This window comes from Procambarus clarkii, chromosome 8 (assembly GCF_040958095.1).
Source record: "Procambarus clarkii isolate CNS0578487 chromosome 8, FALCON_Pclarkii_2.0, whole genome shotgun sequence".
Lineage (NCBI taxonomy): Eukaryota > Metazoa > Arthropoda > Malacostraca > Decapoda > Cambaridae > Procambarus > Procambarus clarkii.
Window position 1 is genome coordinate 43,082,809 of NC_091157.1, and position 22,500 is coordinate 43,105,308.

The 22,500-nt window shown below is 43.3% G+C and overlaps 1 protein-coding gene across 1 annotated transcript in view; it reads right to left on the minus strand.

Moving 5' to 3' along the window:
- Nucleotides 1-22,500, minus strand: part of LOC123759706 (uncharacterized) — a 160,942-nt gene that overhangs the window by 38,261 nt on the left and 100,181 nt on the right. The window contains exons 11-12 of the mRNA XM_069320330.1: nt 15,503-15,736; nt 9,897-10,039 (exon numbers count right to left, since the gene is read on the minus strand). Coding sequence (XP_069176431.1) covers nt 9,897-10,039; nt 15,503-15,736 — 377 coding nt within the window. The remainder of the gene's footprint in view (nt 1-9,896; nt 10,040-15,502; nt 15,737-22,500) is intronic.

Here is a 22,500-nt window from a genome sequence, read left to right on the forward strand (position 1 = left end):
GCTGGGAATAAACAGCTGGGAATAAACAGCTGGGAATAAACAGCTGGGAGTAAACAGCTGGGAGTAAACAGCTGGGAATAAACAGCTGGGAATAAACAGCTGGGAATAAACAGCTGGGAGTAAACAGCTCGGAATAAACAGCTGGGAGTAAACAGCTGGGAATAAACAGCTGGGAGTAAACAGCTGGGAATAAACAGCTCGGAGCAAACAGCTGGGAGTAAACAGCTGGAAGTAAACAGCTGGGAGTAAACAGCTGGGAATAAACAGCTGGGAGTAAACAGCTGGGAATAAACAGCTCGGAGCAAACAGCTGGGAGTAAACAGCTGGAAGTAAACAGCTGGGAGTAAACAGCTGGGAATAAACAGCTGGGAATAAACAGCTGGGAATAAACAGCTGGGAATAAACAGCTGGGAGTAAACAGCTCGGAATAAACAGCTGGGAGTAAACAGCTGGGAATAAACAGCTGGGAGTAAACAGCTGGGAATAAACAGCTCGGAGCAAACAGCTGGGAGTAAACAGCTGGAAGTAAACAGCTGGGAGTAAACAGCTGGGAATAAACAGCTGGGAGTAAACAGCTGGGAATAAACAGCTGGGAGTAAACAGCTGGGAGTAAACAGCTGGGAATAAACAGCTGGGAGTAAACAGCTGGGAGTAAACAGCTGGGAATAAACAGCTGGGAGTAAACAACTGGGAATAAACAGCTGGGAGTAAACAACTGGGAATAAACAGCTGGGAGTCGTCGATTAATTTTTACTCACTAATTGTCATCATCTTTTTAGCAGGTGTTGAGTTCTTTAATTTATTCTTGTTCTTGTGTATATATATATCCTGTTCTTGTATTTTATATATAACTTCGATTTAAGACTTTTGTATTTTTATTGAGTATATATTTGTATATATACTCAATATATATATATATATATATTTGTTTAGCTTATTTTGCAATGAAAATATTCTCATTTTAGCACTGATGATGGAGTTTGAGACTTCAAAACGTCTTGAAACACATTCAAGATGTAAACACATTCAAGATGTAAACACATTCAAGATGTAAACACATTCAAGATGTAAACACATTCAAGATGTAAACACATTCAAGATGTAAACACATTCAAGATGTAAACACATTCAAGATGTAAACACATTCAAGATGTAAACACATTCAAGATGTAAACACATTCAAGATGTAAACACATTCAAGATGTAAACACATTCAAGATGTAAACACATTCAAGATGTAAACACATTCAAGATGTAAACACATTCAAGATGTAAACACATTCAAGATGTAAACACATTCAAGATGTAAACACATTTAAGATGTAAACACATTCAAGATGTAAGTCTTTTCTCACATCATACTGTTTACTGACCCCACACACACGTGTGCAAGAGAACCTCATCCACTGCACTATGAGACTAGCAGTAATAGGAAAGGTTTCAGAGGTTAACCAGCCGCTGTCCAATACAAATTGTTTACTTTCCCCATTTTGCTATTGAGTACATAGGAATCCGCGGTCACATCATATAAATTGTCAACCTCCAATTTGAAAGAAACGTATGTTGTTATAGATTCAGCTACTCGGAACAAGCTCCAAGTAGCACGGGCTGTGGTGAGTCCGTAGTGGACTAATCTGGCACAGGAGCGGGGCAAGTAGCACGGGTTATGGTGAGCCCGTAGTGGACTTACCTGGCACAGGAGCGGGGCAAGTAGCACGGGTTATGGTGAGCCCGTAGTGGACTTACCTGGCACAGGAGCGGGGCAAGTAGCACGGGCTATGGTGAGCCCGTAGTGGACTTACCTGGCACAGGAGCGGGGCAAGTAGCACGGGCTATGGTGAGCCCGTAGTGGACTTACCTGGCACAGGAGCGGGGCAAGTAACACGGGCTATGGTGAGCCCGTAGTGGACTTACCTGGCACAGGAGCGGGGCAAGTAGCACGGGCTATGGTGAGCCCGTAGTGGACTTACCTGGCACAGGAGAGGTGACAAACACAGATTGACAACTTCCTTCACCCTACTTCTTTCATCCATCTTTTGTTCTCCCTCCCCTACTTCCTTCAACCTAATTTCCTTCCCGCCACTTCGTCAATCCCACTTCCTTCACCATACTTCCTTCACCTCACATTCTTCGTCTCTCTTCCTTCACCCAACTTCATTGCAATTCTTTCATCCCATTTTCTTCAGCCCACTTCCTTCATCTCATTTCCCCCAGCCCCACTTCCCCCGCGGCCGCCAGAGGGTAGCGTTCCTGCCCTTGACATTTCCTCCAGCAATAAGATATCAGGTCGGGTGGAAGGCAGGCAAGCTGGATATCTTACTGTCCTCAGAGGAAGGCAATTTGACTTCCTCTCCAGTTTGCTAATGGGACGTGGACTGGCTAATGAAATAAGACGACTGCAATTCCCGTTTCTCTACGGTGAAATACGGGAGTAATATTTTCGCCTGGGAATTGTGTTCTCTCTCGGGTCGTTAGTTGGGCTCTTGAAACGATATAAACAATTTTGGTGATTGATTTTGTAAATCGGCAGTTTGGCAGGTCCTATAACCTCGACGACTCCTGCTCAGACCTGGCTTTTCATCTGTATAATGTTGCTAACCTTAGCAAGACCTGCAAAGGTCAACTTGGCACCTAAATATTATATATATAATATATATATAAATATATATAATATAACATATATATAAATATATAACACATCTTATATGTGTTAAGATTTTTATGTACAAAAGTTAGGCGCCTGTATCAAGCAAATGTTGGATCATATAAAAACGATGTGTGATTACCGACCAGATTATGACACAGTGGGCTGCATAGATATTTTAATCCTATTAATGTCTGTATCACTTTAAATAGACACATTAAGCAGTTAAAAGCCACAATAACTTGGCTGAAAAATGTTGACCAAACCACACACTACAAATTGATGAGACGACGACGTTTCGATCCGTCCTGGACCCTTATCAAGTCGAAACGTCGTCATCTCTTCAATTTCTAGTGTGTGGTTTGGTCAACATAAACATATTAAGTTCGCAGGAGGGTGCTGGGTATTTGATGGAGCTATTAGAGCGAAGGGCGTAGTTACAGGCTGACGCCTCGCTAACGCCTCGCTAACGCCTCGCTAACGCCTCGCACCGTCGTGGAGATGAGTCTCAGGATATGTTAGAGCTGTGAGGGCGGATGATTCACGTCGAGAAGTTAAATGTTTACGAAAGACTGTGGGGGTCGAGGGAGGATTACCAAGGAACGAGACTTTAAGACACTTGGATACCTGGAAAGTCAACTGGAGCTGGGACAAGCTCACTGTGAAGAAGTCTGTTCTTCCTTTTAGTAGTAGAGACGGCGAGCAACTTCGCGGTGCTGAATGTCGTAAGAAGGATAAAGAAGTTTCCCAGGCATATATGTCATTCATTTCTATACAAGGGACGTAAGAACTGCATAACGGCTCAGGTCTCTCAAGTTAAATGGAGAGTGATTTTTTTTTCTGCACCGACAGGAAGAGGACGACAGGAGTGAGCATTTCCGTAACTGAAATCGTGACTATTATTAAAGGAATGGGCACTGTCGTGGTTAGCAATAGGAAAAGAAATGAATTATCAGGAAAAAACACCAAGCCATTACAATTATGTAGCACTGGGAAGGGGTCAGGATAAGGATTTGGGATGGGACGGGGGGAAGGAATGGTGCTCAACCACTTGGACGGACGGGGATTGAACGCCGACCTGCATGAAGCGAGACTGTCGCTCTACCGTCCAGTCAAAGTGGTTGGGGGGGGGGGGTTGGAAATAGGAACAAATCTTAATTAGTGTGATCATCGGAGTCAACGATCCTGGAAAATAAAGGAGTGAGCATTTACTTGCAAATATAGAACATATATGAAATTAATTATAGCCAGTGGAGGGATCCCAGGCTTATATGTCATCCAACTCTGAAGAACAGTTGATACGAACTTTTGCGTAAGTAAAGTGATATTAACTAGTGACTCAACAACATTAAAAAGCTTATGCAATATCGTAGATCCTGGGGATCCAGTTAGAGAGAAACCATTTCTATTCAAGGGACGGGGTTCCTCCTTGCAGGACCGAGGTGACAGCTTTGGAAGGTTCAAGCCCAAGCTTACACCTGTTTTTGGCAAAGACTGTAATTTAGAGAAAATTATTACAGGGTTGAAGGGAAAATGAAGAGTGTGTGAGGTGTGGAAGGGAAGGGAAGTTGATAAACGATAGGGAAGGTAGTGAATACTTGGAAAGGTGGTGAAGGGTAAGGAAGGTGGCGAGTGTTAGGGAAGGTGATGAAGGGTAGGGCAGGTGGTGAAGGTCAGGGAAGGCTTCTCACACTTCCTATCTCCCTCTTGCCTCTTATTCCCAATTTTTTCCCCATCACGATTGATTAAGATTAAGCCACCCAAGAGGTGGCACGGGCATGAATAGCCCGTAAAACATAGCCCGTAAATCCCCATCACCCTCTCTCCCCACTCTTATTCCTTCTGCCCTCTGCACCTCTCACATCTCCTCCCTTTCGCTTTCTCCTTTACGTCCCACCTCTTCCCTCCCTCCCCTCTCTGGGCATGCACTTCCTGCAAATACACAACACAAACACAACGTTATTTTTGCAATTGTTACTTTGATTCAACGTTGTAACAACATATTAAAAAAAATATTATGGTTATGTTGTTCGGTAGTTGTAATATTTTGAACAACTCGCCAGAAATCTGGAAAATATATATTAAGTTAGAATGCGAAATAAATCTCAAGAAGCTGACATATAAGAGCCCACATATGCTCTTCCCTCCGTCTCCTCCCACACTGCCCACACATGACCTTTCCCAGTCTCTTCCATCCCTGCCCACATACGACCTTTCTCAGTCTAATCTCTCTTCCTGTTCACACACGTCTTCCCCCCTTCCGTTTCCTCTCTCCCTGATCATATAAACCCTTTTCCCATCACTGTAATTAATAAGTTACACCTAGAAGAGAAATCTGTCATCTGAACGTACGTTTTGGAAGTTAATATCTTAATTCACTATTAAACTAAATTTAATGGACTCAAGGCAGGAGAGACCGATATTCTTTCTTATATAGATAAAGCAGGCTAACCACGCTGGGGATATCTTTCTTATCACTCATGGCTGTATTCTTAAATTATATCTCTTTGAACAACCACAGAACATTGTTCTTTATTTAGTATTTAAACAATTGTATTAAATATATATATATATATATATATATATATATATATATATATATATATATATATATATATATATATATGTATATATATATATATATATATATATATATTATTAAATATGACCGGAAAAGTAAGATTAATAATTCTAACACGAATTTTCTCGATCTTTCTTACGTTTCTTTTCACTGTTGATGGTAATTCAAAGATCAATTCTCCAAAATTCATTATTATTTCTATGCTGACACGACACTTGAGCGCGTTTCGTAAAACTTATTACATTTTCAAAGACTTTAGTTTACAAACACACAACTGAAACTGAATAGAGCTTACACATCTTCGATTTTATATCTACATTTGGGTGAGGTGGATGAGGTGAAAACAAACTTTCAACAATGGGTATTGAATGGGTATTAAATTCAAACACAAGACAGAACACGAAACAATGGGTATTGAATGGAAGTAATTGTAAAAAGCCTATTGGTCCATATTTCTTGATGCTTCTATATTGGAGCGGAGTCTTGAAGTGGGTAGAATTCTACCCACTGTTTAAACTGTTTAGTAAATATCGACTTAGCCGCCATGATGAAGATAAGAGTTACGACTTTGGTGCCTCATGCAAGTCCACTTAAGTGAAAACAAGTATATTTGTATACAAGTTTAAATATTACACGCATGAAACGCACGAGCATACATACACATACACACACACACGCACGCACCTTACGGGGGCCTGGTGGCTGAGTGGGCATCGCTCGGGATTCCTAAGTCTAGAGACCGGGGATCGATCCCCGGTGATGAAAGAAACAAATAGGCCGAGTTTCTTTCAACCTGATTGCTCTGTTCACCTAGCCGTAAATAGGTACCTGGGAATTAGACCGCTTCTACGGGCTGCTTCCTGAGGATGTGTCTATATGTAGGGGGTGGGGGGGGGGATCAGTCGATAGATTGACAGTTGAGAGGCGGGCCCACAGAGCCAGCGCTCAACCCCCTTAAGCACAAGTAGGTGAATACACACACACACACACACACACACACACACACACACACACACACACACGCACACACACACACACACACACACACGCGCACATAGAAACACACAAGGGATTGAAATGTCCCCCCCATAATTAATCGACAGGTGGAATGCACTTATTCTAAATCAATTAAACCATCTCGTTAGAGCAAGATGAATCCCTGGCACGATAAGCATCGTTACGATTAAATTACATCCACTTTTGCTAATTAAATTGTTCTTGGTGAAAGAATGTGTAGTTGAGTGTTACTTCAGGTGACCAATGTGTAGTTGAGTGTTACTTCAGGTGACCAATGTGTATTTGTGTGTTACTTCAGGTGACCAATGTGTATTTGTGTGTTACTTCAGGTGACCAATGTGTAGTTGAGTGTTACTTCAGGTGACCAATGTGTAGTTGAGTGTTACTTCAGGTGACCAATGTCTAGTTGAGTGTTACTTCAGGTGACCAATGTGTAGTTGAGTGTTACTTCAGGTGACCAATGTGTAGTTGAGTGTTACTTCAGGTGACCAATGTGTAGTTGAGTGTTACTTCAGGTGACCAATGTCTAGTTGAGTGTTACTTCAGGTGACCAATGTGTAGTTGAGTGTTACTTCAGGTGACCAATGTCTAGTTGAGTGTTACTTCAGGTGACCAATGTCTAGTTGAGTGTTACTTCAGGTGACCAATGTCTAGTTGAGTGTTACTTCAGGTGACCAATGTGTAGTTGTGTTGCCACGACAAGAATGTTCGGGTGAGTGTTGCCACGACAAGAATGTTCGGGTGTGTGTTGCCACGACAAGAATGTTCGGGTGAGTGTTGCCACGACAAGAATGTTCGGGTGAGTGTTGCCACGACAAGAATGTTCGGGTGTGTGTTGCCACAACAAGAATGTTCGGGTGTGTGTTGCCACGACAAGAATGTTCGGGTGTGTGTTGCCACGACAAGAATGTTCGGGTGTGTGTTGCCACGACAAGAATGTTCGGGTGTGTGTTGCCACGACAAGAATGTTCGGGTGTGTGTTGCGACGACAAGAATGTTCGGGTGAGTGTTGCCACGACAAGAATGTTCGGGTGTGTGTTGCCACAACAAGAATGTTCGGGTGAGTGTTGCCACGACAAGAATGTTCGGATGAGTGTTGCCACAACAAGAATGTTCGGGTGTGTGTTGCCACGACAAGAATGTTCGGGTGTGTGTGTTGCCACTACATGAATGTTCGGGTGAGTGTTGCCACCACAAGAATGTTCGGGTGAGTGTTGCCACCACAAGAATGTTCGGGTGAGTGTTGCCACCACAAGAATGTTCGGGTGAGTGTTGCCACCACAAGAATGTTCGGGTGAGTGTTGCCACCACAAGAATGTTCGGGTGAGTGTTGCCACCACAAGAATGTTCGGGTGAGTGTTGCCACCACAAGAATGTTCGGGTGAGTGTTGCCACCACAAGAATGTTCGGGTGAGTGTTGCCACCACAAGAATGTTCGGGTGAGTGTTGCCACCACAAGAATGTTCGGGTGAGTGTTGCCACCACAAGAATGTTCGGGTGAGTGTTGCCACCACAAGAATGTTCGGGTGAGTGTTGCCACCACAAGAATGTTCGGGTGAGTGTTGCCACCACAAGAATGTTCGGGTGAGTGTTGCCACCACAAGAATGTTCGGGTGAGTGTTGCCACCACAAGAATGTTCGGGTGTGTGTTGCCACAACAAGAATGTTCGGGTGAGTGTTGCCACCACAAGAATGTTCGGGTGAGTGTTGCCACCACAAGAATGTTCGGGTGAGTGTTGCCACCACAAGAATGTTCGGGTGAGTGTTGCCACCACAAGAATGTAGACTATGAAAGTAACACGTTAAAATCTGAAACAAGAATAACAAAAATTTGGAACAAAGGTATTTATGAATTGTAAAGATTATAATAATATTATTTTAATGCTCTCTCAGAGCTTCATTGGCACCCTGGGTGACACTGTGACCTGGCACCCTGGGTGACACTGTGACCTGGCACCCTGGGTGACACTGTGACCTGGCACCCTGGGTGACAATGTGACCTGACACCCTGGGTGACACTGTGACCTGGCACCCTGGGTGACACTGTGACCTGGCTCCCTGGGTGACACTGTGACCTGGCACCCTGGGTGACACTGTGACCTGGCACCCTGGGTGACACTGTGACCTGGCACCCTGGGTGACACTGTGACCTGGCACCCTGGGTGACACTGTGACCTGGCACCCTGGTTGACACTGTGACCTGACACCCTGGGTGACACTGTGACCTGGCACCCTGGGTGACACTGTGACCTGACAACCTGGGTGACACTGTGACCTGACACCCTGGGTGACACTGTGACCTGGCACCCTTGGTGACACTGTGACCTGGCACCCTGGGTGACACTGTGACCTGGCACCCTGGGTGACACTGTGACCTGACACCCTGGGTGACACTGTGACCTGGCACCCTGGGTGACACTGTGACCTGGCACCCTGGGTGACACTGTGACCTGGCACCCTGGGTGACACTGTGACATGGCACCCTGGGTGACACTGTGACCTGGCACCCTGGGTGACACTGTGACCTGGCACCCTGGGTGACACTGTGACCTGACACCCTGGGTGACACTGTGACCTGGCACCCTTGGTGACACTGTGACCTGGCACCCTGGGTGACACTGTGACCTGGCACCCTGGGTGACACTGTGACCTGACACCCTGGGTGACACTGTGACCTGGCACCCTGGGTGATACTGTGACCTGGCACCCTGGGTGACACTGTGACCTGGCACCCTGGGTGACACTGTGACCTGGCACCCTGGGTGACACAGCAGACATGGGACCCACCTTCACCTGACACCCTGGGTGACACAGCAGACACGGGACTCACCTTGACCTGGCACCCTGGGTGACACAGCAGACACGGGACTCACCTTGACCTGGCACCCTGGGTGACACAGCAGACACGGGACTCACCTTGACCTGGCACCCTGGGTGACACAGCAGACACGGGACTCACCTTGACCTGGCACCCTGGGTGACACAGCAGACACGGGACCCACCTTCACCTGACACCCTGGGTGACACAGCAGACACGGGACCCACCTCGACCTGGCACCCTGGGTGACACAGCAGACATGGGACCCACCTCAACCTGGCACCCTGGGTGACACAGCAGCCACGGGACCCACCTCGACCTGGCACCCTGGGTGACACAGCAGACACGGGACCCACCTCGACCTGGCACTCTGGGTGACACAGCAGACACGGGACCCACCTCGACCTGGCACCCTGGGTGACACAGCAGACATGGGACCCACCTCGACCTGGCACCCTGGGTGACACCTTGACCTGGCACCCTGGGTGACACAGCAGACATGGGACCCACCTCGACCTGGCACCCTGGGTGACACCTTGACCTGGCACCCTGGGTGACACAGCAGACACGGGACTCACCTCAACCTGGCACCCTGGGTGACACCTTGACCTGGCACCCTGGGTGACACAGCAGACCTGGCACCCTGGGTGACACAGCAGACCTGGCACCCTCGGTGACACCTCAGACCTGGCACCCTGGGTGACACAGCAGACACGGGACCCACCTTGCCCTGGCACCCTGGGTGACACAGCAGACACGGGACCCACCTCGACCTGGCACCCTGGGTGACACAGCAGACCTGGCACCCTGGGTGACACAGCAGACACGGGACCCACCTTGACCTGGCAGCGCTTCCCGGTGTAGCCTCTGCCGCAGAAGCAGTGGTAGCTGCCCACCTGGTCGACGCAGGTGCCCCCGTTAGTGCAGGGGTTTGACTCACACTCGTTGTACTCGAACTCGCATCGTTCTCCGCCGTAGCCTGCATGAGCGGGAGACACGGAGGCGTCAGGCAAGGTTGGCACTAGCAACAGTGTGAGGCAGAGAGCTTTAACAGGCGACTTGGGCAAGGTAATCTATGGGCAACAGGACTAACAGGAGCAGAAGAAGAAGGAGTAACAGGGCTAACAGGAGCAGAAGTAAGAAGGAGTAACAGGGCTAACAGGAGCAGAAGTAAGGAGTAACAGGGCTAACAGGAGCAGAAGAAAGAAGGAGTAACAGGGCTAACAGGAGCAGAAGAAGGAGTAACAGGGCTAACAGGAGCAGAAGAAGAAGGAGTAACAGGGCTAACAGGAGCAGAAGAAGAAGGAGTAACAGGGCTAACAGGAGCAGAAGTAAGAAGGAGTAACAGGGCTAACAGGAGCAGAAGAAGAAGGAGTAACAGGGCTAACAGGAGCAGAAGTAAGGAGTAACAGGGCTAACAGGAGCAGAAGTAAGGAGTAACAGGGCTAACAGGAGCAGAAGAAGAAGGAGTAACAGGGCTAACAGGAGCAGAAGTAAGGAGTAACAGGGCTAACAGGAGCAGAAGAAGAAGGAGTAACAGGGCTAACAGGAGCAGAAGTAAGGAGTAACAGGGCTAACAGGAGCAGAAGTAAGAAGGAGTAACAGGGCTAACAGGAGCAGAAGAAGAAGGAGTAACAGGGCTAACAGGAGCAGAAGAAGAAGGAGTAACAGGGCTAACAGGAGCAGAAGTAAGAAGGAGTAACAGGGCTAACAGGAGCAGAAGAAGGAGTAACAGGGCTAACAGGAGCAGAAGAAGAAGGAGTAACAGGGCTAACAGGAGCAGAAGAAGGAGTAACAGGGCTAACAGGAGCAGAAGTAAGAAGGAGTAACAGGGCTAACAGGAGCAGAAGAAGAAGGAGGAACAGGGCTAACAGGAGCAGAAGAAGAAGGAGTAGAAGTAAAGGAGCTATTAGAGAGGGCGAGAAAGTAACTAGCAGATGCATAACAATGGAAGGTAACAGAGAAGCAAGATAGAGGCTAACAGACACGTAAGAGGGCTAACGGATGGGGCTAACAGACAGACAAGAGAGGGCTATCATGGAAGGTTAATAGGCCTACCTAATTTTACCATCAGCCTTGGCTGCTGCACAGTTTCCGTATACAAATATTTTTCGACCCATTTAAAAAAAATAACTTATTTGTTCCAATTTATTTTTGGTAACTACTTAAGATTGTTTATTTGTGCTAATTATTTTTTTAAGTCATCCAAAGAATTCTTATTTGGAACAAATATTTTTGGTGTATAGTCAGAGATTGTTTATTATACATAAGAATTAATGAAACTGTCTAAGACCTATTGGCCTATACACACAGCATGCTGATTTTTGTGAAATTTGCAAAAGATGATACAAAACTGTGGCTTGTATTTTTGTCACTATCTGGTATGAGAATTAAGAAAAATCAGTCGTGCAAGGACTGTTAGGGAACACAGCATTTCAATGTACTTGGATTTTATTTGATTGAATTTTTCTCTTTGCGTTCTGTTTGAAATAAAATATAATATCCATCGCCCTACTTTCATTGTTATTCCTATTGACCTCATTCTGTGGGCTATCACTCCATGGTCATATTTATCAAATGCCTTTGTAAAGTCCGTAAATGCCACTTCTGCATTCTGTTTTTTCCTCTAATGCCTCAGTGATTTTATCCTAGTGGATGAGTAGCTGCGAAGGGCATGATCTTCCCGCTCTAAATCCATGGTGGCCTGAGTTGTGGAGGTCATTGGTCTCCATAAAATTGGAGATCTGACTCTTGATCATTCTCTCAAAAACTGTTATGTGGGACGTTAGTGCGATTGGTCTATAAGTCTACGCCAATGCTTTACTTCCTCCCCTTGTGTAGAGGAGCTGGCTATATTTACTGATTTAAGCGTATCTGATATCCTTCTGTTCCAAGCTTTCTCTCCCACACTGAGTGCTTGTGCTACTACCACTTTGTATTTCTTTACAAATATTGAAGTCAATGAGTCTGGATCCATGGCTGAGCGCATTTGTATGTTATCAGTTTATCTTCCAAAATCTGAGGAGTTCGTGTTGATATCAGTTTTGGTTTCAGGGTTTTGGATATCACGCATAAAGAAGCTGTCTAGATCTTCCACTTTCGTGCTGTTTGTTAGGTTGCTAACCATATCATTATACTATTTTTTTTTTAGGATTTCATTAATTTATTTGTCGTCCTCAGTGTATGAACCTTCGCTTGTAAGCATCGATCCAATACTGACAGGTTTTTTATTTCGATTTCACACATTTAAAGAAATATTTTGGATTGTTTTTAATCATTTGTATGACCTTCTCTCCTAATTGCATTGCTTCTCTTTGAGCTATGAAGTTACATGGCAGATCCCATCCCTGACCTTTGGAGACTGAACTACGGGGGTACGTAACTAGTCCCTGACCTTTCGAAGACTTAGCTACGAAGTCACAGGGCTGATCCTTGACAATTAAGAACTGAGCTAGGAGAGTACCTCGCCAGTCTCTGACTTAGCTGTGAGGTTACATGGCTGGTCCCTGACCTTTGAAGACTGAGCTACAAGGTAGCGCAGATAGAAGTGAACTTTTCTACGCTGTAAAACAGAATAGCAAGAAGCCACTTGACCACAAAATATAACATTCTTAATGACATATCAAAATGGAGAAAGTCTGAATTAATAACATTGACTGGAATAGGATGAGAGACATTGGTAGAAACTAGAGAAAGACAAATGAGTCTCTGTGATGTAAAGAAGACATCCTCAGTGTAAAAGTAGTAAGTGGAATAAGGTGCATAGTGAAGTAATCGAGTCTGACTCCATACATAATGCAACCCGTTCTCGCAAATTCGTAAAGTCAATATTGACTTATTAACTACGTGCATAGGTGATATACTAAACATAATAGATACCCCTAAAAAGATTCATTGAAAACACCGACCTTACCTAACCTTGTTAGTATCTTAAGATAAGCATCTTATAGCTTCGTAATTACAATTATTACTTAACCTTTACCTATTATAGGTTAGGTAATAATTGTAATTACGAAGCAATAAGATGCTTATCTTAAGATACTAACAAGGTTAGGTAAGGTCGGTGTTTTCTATGAATCTTTTTAAGGGTATCTATTATGTTAAGTATGTCACCTATGCACATATTTAATAAGTCAATATTGACTTATTAAATTTGCGAGAACGGGTTGCATAATATGAACCTTTGGACTCGCGAAAATCGGAGAGCCATTGCTGAAACGAATAGCCAACTGAATTACTAGGCCCAGGAGCTTTAGCTCATCTTATAAGCACACACATAGGTGAGTACATATAGATGACTATAGAGACAGGTGGGGAAAAACAGGCAAGTAACGAAGGAATTTAATATTCGGGAGGGAGTGAGAGCGGCGCTCTTAAAGCGGACATCACCGCTCTTCGCTAATTGGAACAATAAAGGCGGTCTGGTTCAGCTGCCAGCCGCCACCACACAATATAAATGGCAGGTGGCATTTTTCCTCTGCTTTTTGTTTTATTGCTTCCACGCGCTGTTCCGCATGATAGAAAGTCGAGCCTAATTGCTCTCGTCGCTGACCTGCATGAAGCGAGACCTTCACTCTACCGTCGAGCCCAAGTGGTTGGGTATAGACGAAGTGTCTCAGCAATTGTATTTAATCAGACAAAGAACTGATTCAACAAACTTATTAACATAAATGTACTGGCTCAAATAGTTAACTTAACAAAAATAGTAATTAAAGAAAGGTGTGGAGTCAGCAGAAGAACAAAAAAAGTGTCTTTTGACACTTTTTTGAAAAGTGTCCACTAAAGAAAAGTACAATTCAAGAAATGTGTTGATTCAATAGAAGTACAAACTACACAAATGTGATGTCTCAAGAAAAGTACTGACTGTACAAAGATGTTTACTCTATTAAAATATTAATTCAACAATTAGTTGACTCAGCAACAGTACTAATTCAACAAAGGTGTTTACTGAAAAAAAGTACTGATTTCAGAAAAGTGTTGATTACACAAAGAATGAACCAAGTTTTTGATTCAGGAAAAGTTCTAATTAAAAATAATTAAAAAATAATGCTTTCAGCAATAATATTAACTAACCAAAAATTAATAACTCAAGAAAAGGTCTCAAATAGAAAAAGTAAGATCCAACCAAAGCACTGATCTTACCAAAGTACTAATTCAACACAGGTGGTGACAGAGGAAAGGTATTGACTCAACAAAGGTGTAGATTGAATAAATTTACTTATTCAACAAAGGTACTAATTCAACACCCATGTTGCTTCAGCAAATTGAACTAATTAAAAGTTTGCTTGGCTCAACAAAAGCTCAAATTCAGCAAAGGTGTTGATTCAACAAAAGTACTAAACCAACTAATATGTTGACTCAACAAAACAGCTAATTCAAAAACTGTGTTGACTCAACTTTAGTACTATTTCAATAAAGCTTTAACCCAACAAAAGTGCTGACAAACGAGAGGTGTCGACTCATCAAAAGTAGTAATACAACTAAAGTGTTAACTCGACAAACATATCTACTTAACAAATCTACTAACTTAAAAGAGGTGTCGAATAGAGAAAAATTCCTCATTTTCATTATCCATAAAACTGTGTAAATTTATTTATATATATCATTGTGTCTGAGGTGGTCTAAAGCACGCCCTCACATGCTCAAACACACCAAGACACACTAATTACGTATTACCATATTACGTTAGCAAGAAGATATCATCAGTCGACTGGCTAAAGCTTGGATTCGTAACATGGTTTTCACCAGCAAGATGTCACTGATTGGCCTAGGAAATTTAAGGCATATCTTGTTACAAGATTTCCCAGAGAGTTTGCGCTATGCAGAGTATGCAGGCTATCAGACAAGGAGGATGTAGTGTGTGTCGCTCATCTAATATTAAAATTAAGTACATGCCTGTTTGTTCTTGTTAGGTGCTTAGACCATTCAAGGTTGGTCTTATTTAATGCATTAATCAAGCTAGGTTTATGGTGCTAACCCAATAAACCAAAGTTCATATATGTAGTGTGTTCAATGTTTTAAGATTTATCCCTGTGAACATGACCCAGACTTAATTACTAGTGTTTTACGTATATTATTTCTTGATGATTTGATAGGTTCCTTGCTCCTTCGACATCCTGTTTGCTGGAGGGAGAATTTACAGGCACAGTTTTGGTAAAACTAATGTTAACTTACCACCACAGTTTGTTGTAATTGTCACTAATATTTTATTTCATAGTTTACAATGTGATCTTAATACCATAGTCTTTCATGGTCGACTCTAAGATGACAGAGCTTACTGTATTATAATTGTTATTCAGTAACTGGCTGAAATGGGGGCCGGGCCTCTGGAGGGACGTTTTGGCCGTAGAACTAAGAGGACTAGAAGTGTGCATGCCAGTGAAGGTGTACACTCGTGTATAGACCAGCTGGGAGGCGCTTTACCACAACACTGAGGAATCACCTGGCTCGCAGAAGCACCGGAAGCCATCTTTGGTCTCGAGGCAGACGCCGTGGGCGCAGGAGTCGTTGTCGCAGTAGTGGACGAGGTTGGTGGGCTGGGTGCACTGGGGCCCCGCCCAGCCGCTGGCACAGTGGCAGGTGTAGCTGGTGTGATTGCCGGTGCAGGTGGCCCCGTTGCTGCACGGACCAGACTTGCACAGGTTCGTCTCTTCCTCACAGTATCTGCCTCGGTAACCTGAAATATGGAGATAGGATGAGATTTATGCAGGTGGTGGTGATGGGTGGGAGAGTGGAGATGGTGTGGTGATAGATGGTGTGGTGATAGATGGTGTGGAGGGAGCTTCCTGCTGCTTCTCGTGCTGATCACGTTTGCCTGGCATTCCCAGCTGGAACAACGACCCAAGCAAAGCCGGTACGTAAATTGCCATCCACACTCCCGTGGAAATAAACATTCCATTTGCCTGGGCTCTTGGAGACTCGAACCGTGGACCCCACGTGTGTGTGAGGGCCGAAGCTCTATTGACCGAGCTATTGAGTAGTATTAATAAGAAAAAATTCCAGATTTGCTGCCAAATTGGAATTTTCGTCTTTCCCTGAATACTACTGAAGGTCAGAGTCTCCTTTGAGTCTCCTAGATCCCAGGTACTCACCTAGTTGTGCTTGCGGGGGTTGAGCTCTGGCTCTTTGGTCCCGCCTCTCAACCGTCAATCAACTGATGTACAGATTCCTGAGCCTATTGGGCTCTATCATATCTACACTTTAAACTGTGTATGGAGTCAGCCTCCACCACATCACTGCCTATGTAGTGATGTCATGAATTGTAAGACGGTAAGGTGTGAAGAACTTTATAGCGAACTCCTAAAGACTTTATTGGATTGACTCAGACCATGACTAACTTCACCCTACATCAGCGTATTACGTAAGCAAGAAGATATCATCAATTGACTGGCTAAAGCTTGGATTCGTAATAAGGTTTTCACCAGCAAGATATCACTGATCGGCCTAGGAAATTTAAGGTACTTCATATCTTACAAGTTTTCCCAAAGACTTTTTTTTTACAGAACATATAATCTTCTATGGATCTACAAGGCAAGAAGGATAGTGAATCTTTGAATAGGATCATCATTGTCTGGGGAAGACAATTAACCTCTTCCTCAAAATTATTGGTTCTTTGAAAGTTTCATCCTTCCAAGTGCTATTACTCCTTGGGAGTCCTTCCCTGTTACCTGTTTTAATTGCCTTGATACTAACAGTGCGTCTAAATACTGTAAGCGAGTCACTGTTTGTGGACTCTGAGGTGAAGAACATAATACAACACTAAGCCTTCACAAGAACCCTCATTTACCTAATGAAGGAGATCTTCTTCACTTGAATAAGAAACCAGCTGTGCTTGACCCAGCCTCTAGAGACACCCAGCAGGATACTCTTGATATTACCTCTAGTAAGGAGTTCCAAGCATCACAGTACTGAAGTAGATGAACAAAGATAAAGAAATGACCTGAGGGGTAGTGATGAGGGTGGTGGTGATGGTGGTGATGTACGTGTGTGGAGTGGTCGTGTGTGGAGTGGTCGTGTGTGGTGCCTTAGTGTCGTTGATGATTTTGTGGTAGTTGTGGTGTGTTACGGTGGTGGTCATGGAAGTGGTGTTGGTTATGAGGGGAAAATAGTGATAAGAGAAAGATATATATATATATATATATATATATATATATATATATATATATATAGAGAGAGAGAGAGAGAGAGTACACACACACACACACACAACAATCAAGTGTTAAAATAATATACAAGTTATCACATCACAACACAAATTTCAGCTAACACACTGCTCAAAGGCTGGTGGCGGATTCCTAGATATTTGCTAAGGGTGAGGCAGCTGTAAGGGTGAAGGCTGGGTAGGGAGAGTCATTCCACTCAGTCATCATCCCACCGCTGCCACCAATCACAGCCGGCTCATACGGTCTCCCCCACCGCACTGATAATCTCAAGGAGAGAGGAAATGTGGCTTCAAATTTCCATATATATGAAACGTAGATAAGCCTCCACCCAGTGATATTTTGGGAGGAACCAAATGCGTCAAGAACTATCTTTGCAAACATCCACACATACTCATATATATATATAATCACAAAAAATTAACATGTGTTAAACAATGTTAGACGATGAAGGAATGATTAAGACAGCAAATTCCTTAAGTACTTTCGAATTTAATAATACAACTTCAGAAGGATGGCTATTACAATGATTAATGAAGATTAAGCCACCCAAGAGGTGGCACGGGCATGAATAGCCCGGAGATTTTACAGTTGTTTGTTGTTTTAGATTCAGCTACTCTGAACAAAAAGTTCCAAGTAGCACGGGCTATGGTGAGCCCGTAAGTGGAGGCTGTTTGGAGCCATTAACTGTATCAATAGCTGATACTTTAGATCTGGGGGGGGGGGATATTACAATTCAGTGATGGCAGATATATAGGCAGGAATGAGTTTGGGTGAAAATACAATGTCTTGGTTCACATGCATAAGAAGAAACTGCATAAGGCCCAGTGACTCATACATATGAGTTCCAGGAATCATTATTGAAATAATAATGATATTAATGAGATATTAATAATAGTGAGATAAAGGGATATTAATAAGTTAATAGTGAGATAAGGGGATATTAATAAGATAATAGTGAGATAAGGGGATATTAATAAGATAATAGTGAGATAAGGGAATATTAATAAGATAATAGTGAGATAAGGGGATATTAATAAGATAATAGTGAGATAAGGGAATATTAATAAGATAATAGTGAGATAAGGGGATATTAATAAGATAATAGTGAGATAAGGGGATATTAATAAGATAATAGTGAGATAAGGGAAAATTAATAAGATAATAGTGAGATAAGGGGATATTAATAAGATTTTATTACGATAACTGTGTATTAATGATCTTACTAAAGTCTTGAGTAAAATCATTAATACACATAATATCTCATCAAGATAACTCAAGATAACACATGATCTTACTCAACGAATCGAGTTAGATACATCCATTAATCTACACAAAAGAGCAAACCATATTATTACATGTATGTATATACGTGTATAAAACCATAGAACATCTATACTGTTGGTGTATCGGGTGGAGTCAAGGGGAGCGAGTATCAACTGATAAATAAAGTCATTAACCGAGTATGATACAATAATAAACATGATGACCCGCTTCATAGCTCGGACCAGCACATTATTATGAAGCATTATTGCCTCGCGGTAATCTATGCATGAACTCCCTCATAATTTCCAAATAACTCTACTAATATTCTCTTTTGGGTGTAGGCCAATGGGATAATTTGGGTGACCCAATCTGATGAGATTTTAATGTAGTTTATGCCATAAAGTCTCATTAGTCGGGGATCATTTAATGGCATACTATATTGTAGCCACAATGGTGTGTTCCTGTTGTCTGTCTTCTACTGTCAGCCTTCTCTAGCCTCCCCTCATATTGCCTCTGTCACACTTCAGATTCTCTGCCATCATTATAAGCTTTCCTTGAAAGTTGGTTAACTTATTATCAACGGTTGGTTGGTTGGTTAATTATCAACGTCACGAACATGTCCACCTTGTTCAAGATTTCACTTATAGTTAGAGAGATCAGCTCTGTCACAGCGTAGTTCTAACACAATGAGGCTCTATGGAAGCTCTAAAAGCAGCACCTCTAGCAAAATGCGTTAAAATACAGAGCAGCACTAGCATAGTACATTCTAACAAAGTGCTTTAAAGTAGAGAGCAGCTCTAATAACTGCTCTTAAAGCAACACTCTAACAGCAGCTCGACTAAGCGCTCTAAAGACCGCTCAAACATTAACTCTTATCAGCGTCCACCCAACACAACATTTTAAAAGTTACTTGTTGGTTGAAGATAAGCCCAGCAGGACAAGTCTGCTCTCAGACACACCTGCAGCAGAAGGTATATAAATATTCTTGTTTTTATACTTGTTTCTGTTTCTGAAAATGTGAAGCACTGACTCTGAAATGTAAACTTTACATCTTTTTTTTTTCGTCACTTTTTTGTAAGTGGGAGCAAGTGGAGGAAAGGAGAGAGATGGTAGTTCATATTTACAGTTAATCGAGATTGAATATATTTACTTTATTATATTTACACACTCTCATACCTGTGTGTGTGTATAAAGGGCAGACAACTGCCCTTATATATATATATATATATATATATATATATATATATATATATATATATATATATATATATATATATATATATATATATATATATTATTAAAAATGACCGAAAAAGTAATATTAATAATTCTAACACGAATTTTCTCAATCTTTCGTACATTACGCGTCACTGTTGGAGGTAAATCAAAAATCAATTCTCCAAAATTCATTTTTATTTCTAGTCTGACGCGACACGGGCGCGTTTCGTAAAACTTATTACATTTTCAAAGACTTTAGTTCACAAATACACAACTGATTAGAACTTACGTATCTCCGATTTTATATCTACATTTGAGTGAGGTGGGAGGGGTGATGTGGCATTAACACAAGACAGAACAAGAGGGGATATTAATAGGGTACTAAAAGTATCAACACAAGACAGAACACAAACAATGGGTATTGAATAGAAGTGTTTGTAGAAAGCCTGTTGGTCCATATTTCTTGATGCTTCTATATTGGAGCGGAGTCTTGAGGTGGGTAGAATATAGTTGTGCAATAATTGGCTGTTGATTGCTGGTGTTGACTTCTTGATGTGTAGTGCCTCGCAAACGTCAAGCCGCCTGCTATCGCTGTATCTATCGATGATTTCTGTGTTGTTTACTAGGATTTCTCTGGCGATGGTTTGGTTGTGGGAAGAGATTATATGTTCCTTAATGGAGCCCTGTTGCTTATGCATCGTTAAACGCCTAGAAAGAGATGTTGTCTTGCCTATATACTGGGTTTTTTGGAGCTTACAGTCCCCAAGTGGGCATTTGAAGGCATAGACGACGTTAGTCTCTTTTAAAGCGTTCTGTTTTGTGTCTGGAGAGTTTCTCATGAGTAGGCTGGCCGTTTTTCTGGTTTTATAGTAAATCGTCAGTTGTATCCTCTGATTTTTGTCTGTAGGGATAACGTTTCTATTAACAATATCTTTCAAGACCCTTTCCTCCGTTTTATGAGCTGTGGAAAAGAAGTTCCTGTAAAAATAGTCTAATAGGGGGTATAGGTGTTGTGTTAGTTGTCTCTTCAGAGGTTGCATGGCTTTTCACTTTCCTTCTTATGATGTCTTCGATGAAACCATTGGAGAAGCCGTTATTGACTAGGACCTGCCTTACCCTACAGAGTTCTTCGTCGACTTGCTTCCATTCTGAGCTGTGGCTGAGAGCACGGTCGACATATGCGTTAACAACACTCCTCTTGTACCTGTCAGGGCAGTCGCTGTTGGCATTTAGGCACATTCCTATGTTTGTTTCCTTAGTGTAGACTGCAGTGTGGAAACCTCCGCCCTTTTCCATGACTGTTACATCTAGAAAGGGCAGCTTCCCATCCTTTTCCATCTCGTAAGTGAAACGCAGCACGGAACTCTGCTCAAATGCCTCCTTCAGCTCCTGCAGATGTCTGACATCAAGTACCTGTGTAAAAATGTCGTCAACATACCTGCAGTATATGGCCGGTTTCAAGTTCATGTCGACTAAGACTTTTTGCTCGATGGTACCCATGTAGAAGTTTGCAAACAGGACACCTAGGGGAGAACCCATGGCGACCCCATCTACTTGCTTATACATGTGCCCATCCGGGCTCAAGAAGGGTGCCTCTTTAGTACAAGCTTGGAGTAGTTTCCTCAGAATATTTTCTGGCATGTCAAGAGGAGTACAGGCTGGATCACGATACACTCTGTCGGCTATCATTCCGATTGTCTCGTCCACAGGTACGTTGGTAAACAGCGATTCTACGTCCAACGAGGCTCTTATCCCTGTGGCCCGTGTGCCCCGCAGTAAGTCAACAAATTCCTTTGGAGACTTCAGGCTGAAGGCGCAAGGAACATAAGGAGTCAGCAGGCCGTTGAGTCGCTTCGCCAGTCTGTACGTGGGTGTGGGTATCTGGCTAATGATTGGCCGAAGTGGGTTTCCAGGCTTGTGCGTCTTGACATTTCCATACGCATATCCAGGTTTATATTCCCCAATGATCTTTGGCAGGTGGAGTCATTGGGGAATATAAACCTGGATATGCGTATGGAAATGTCAAGACGCACAAGTCTGGAAACCCACTTCGGCCAATCATTAGCCAGATACCCACACCCACGTACAGACTGGCGAAGCGACTCAACGGCCTGCTGACTCCTTATGTTCCTTGCGCCTTCAGCCTGAAGTCTCCAAAGGAATTTGTTGACTTACTGCGGGGCACACGGGCCACAGGGATAAGAGCCTCGTTGGACGTAGAATCGCTGTTTACCAACGTACCTGTGGACGAGACAATCGGAATGATAGCCGACAGAGTGTATCGTGATCCAGCCTGTACTCCTCTTGACATGCCAGAAAATATTCTGAGGAAACTACTCCAAGCTTGTACTAAAGAGGCACCCTTCTTGGGCCCGGATGGGCACATGTATAAGCAAGTAGATAGGGTCGCCATGGGTTCTCCCCTAGGTGTCCTGTTTGCAAACTTCTACATGGGTACCATCGAGCAAAAAGTCTTAGTCGACATGAACTTGAAACCGGCCATATACTGCAGGTATGTTGACGACATTTTTACACAGGTACCTGATGTCAGACATCTGCAGGAGCTGAAGGAGGCATTTGAGCAGAGTTCCGTGCTGCGTTTCACTTACGAGATGGAAAAGGATGGGAAGCTGCCCTTTCTAGATGTAACAGTCATGGAAAAGGGCGGAGGTTTCCACACTGCAGTCTACACTAAGGAAACAAACATAGGAATGTGCCTAAATGCCAACAGCGACTGCCCTGACAGGTACAAGAGGAGTGTTGTTAACGCATATGTCGACCGTGCTCTCAGCCACAG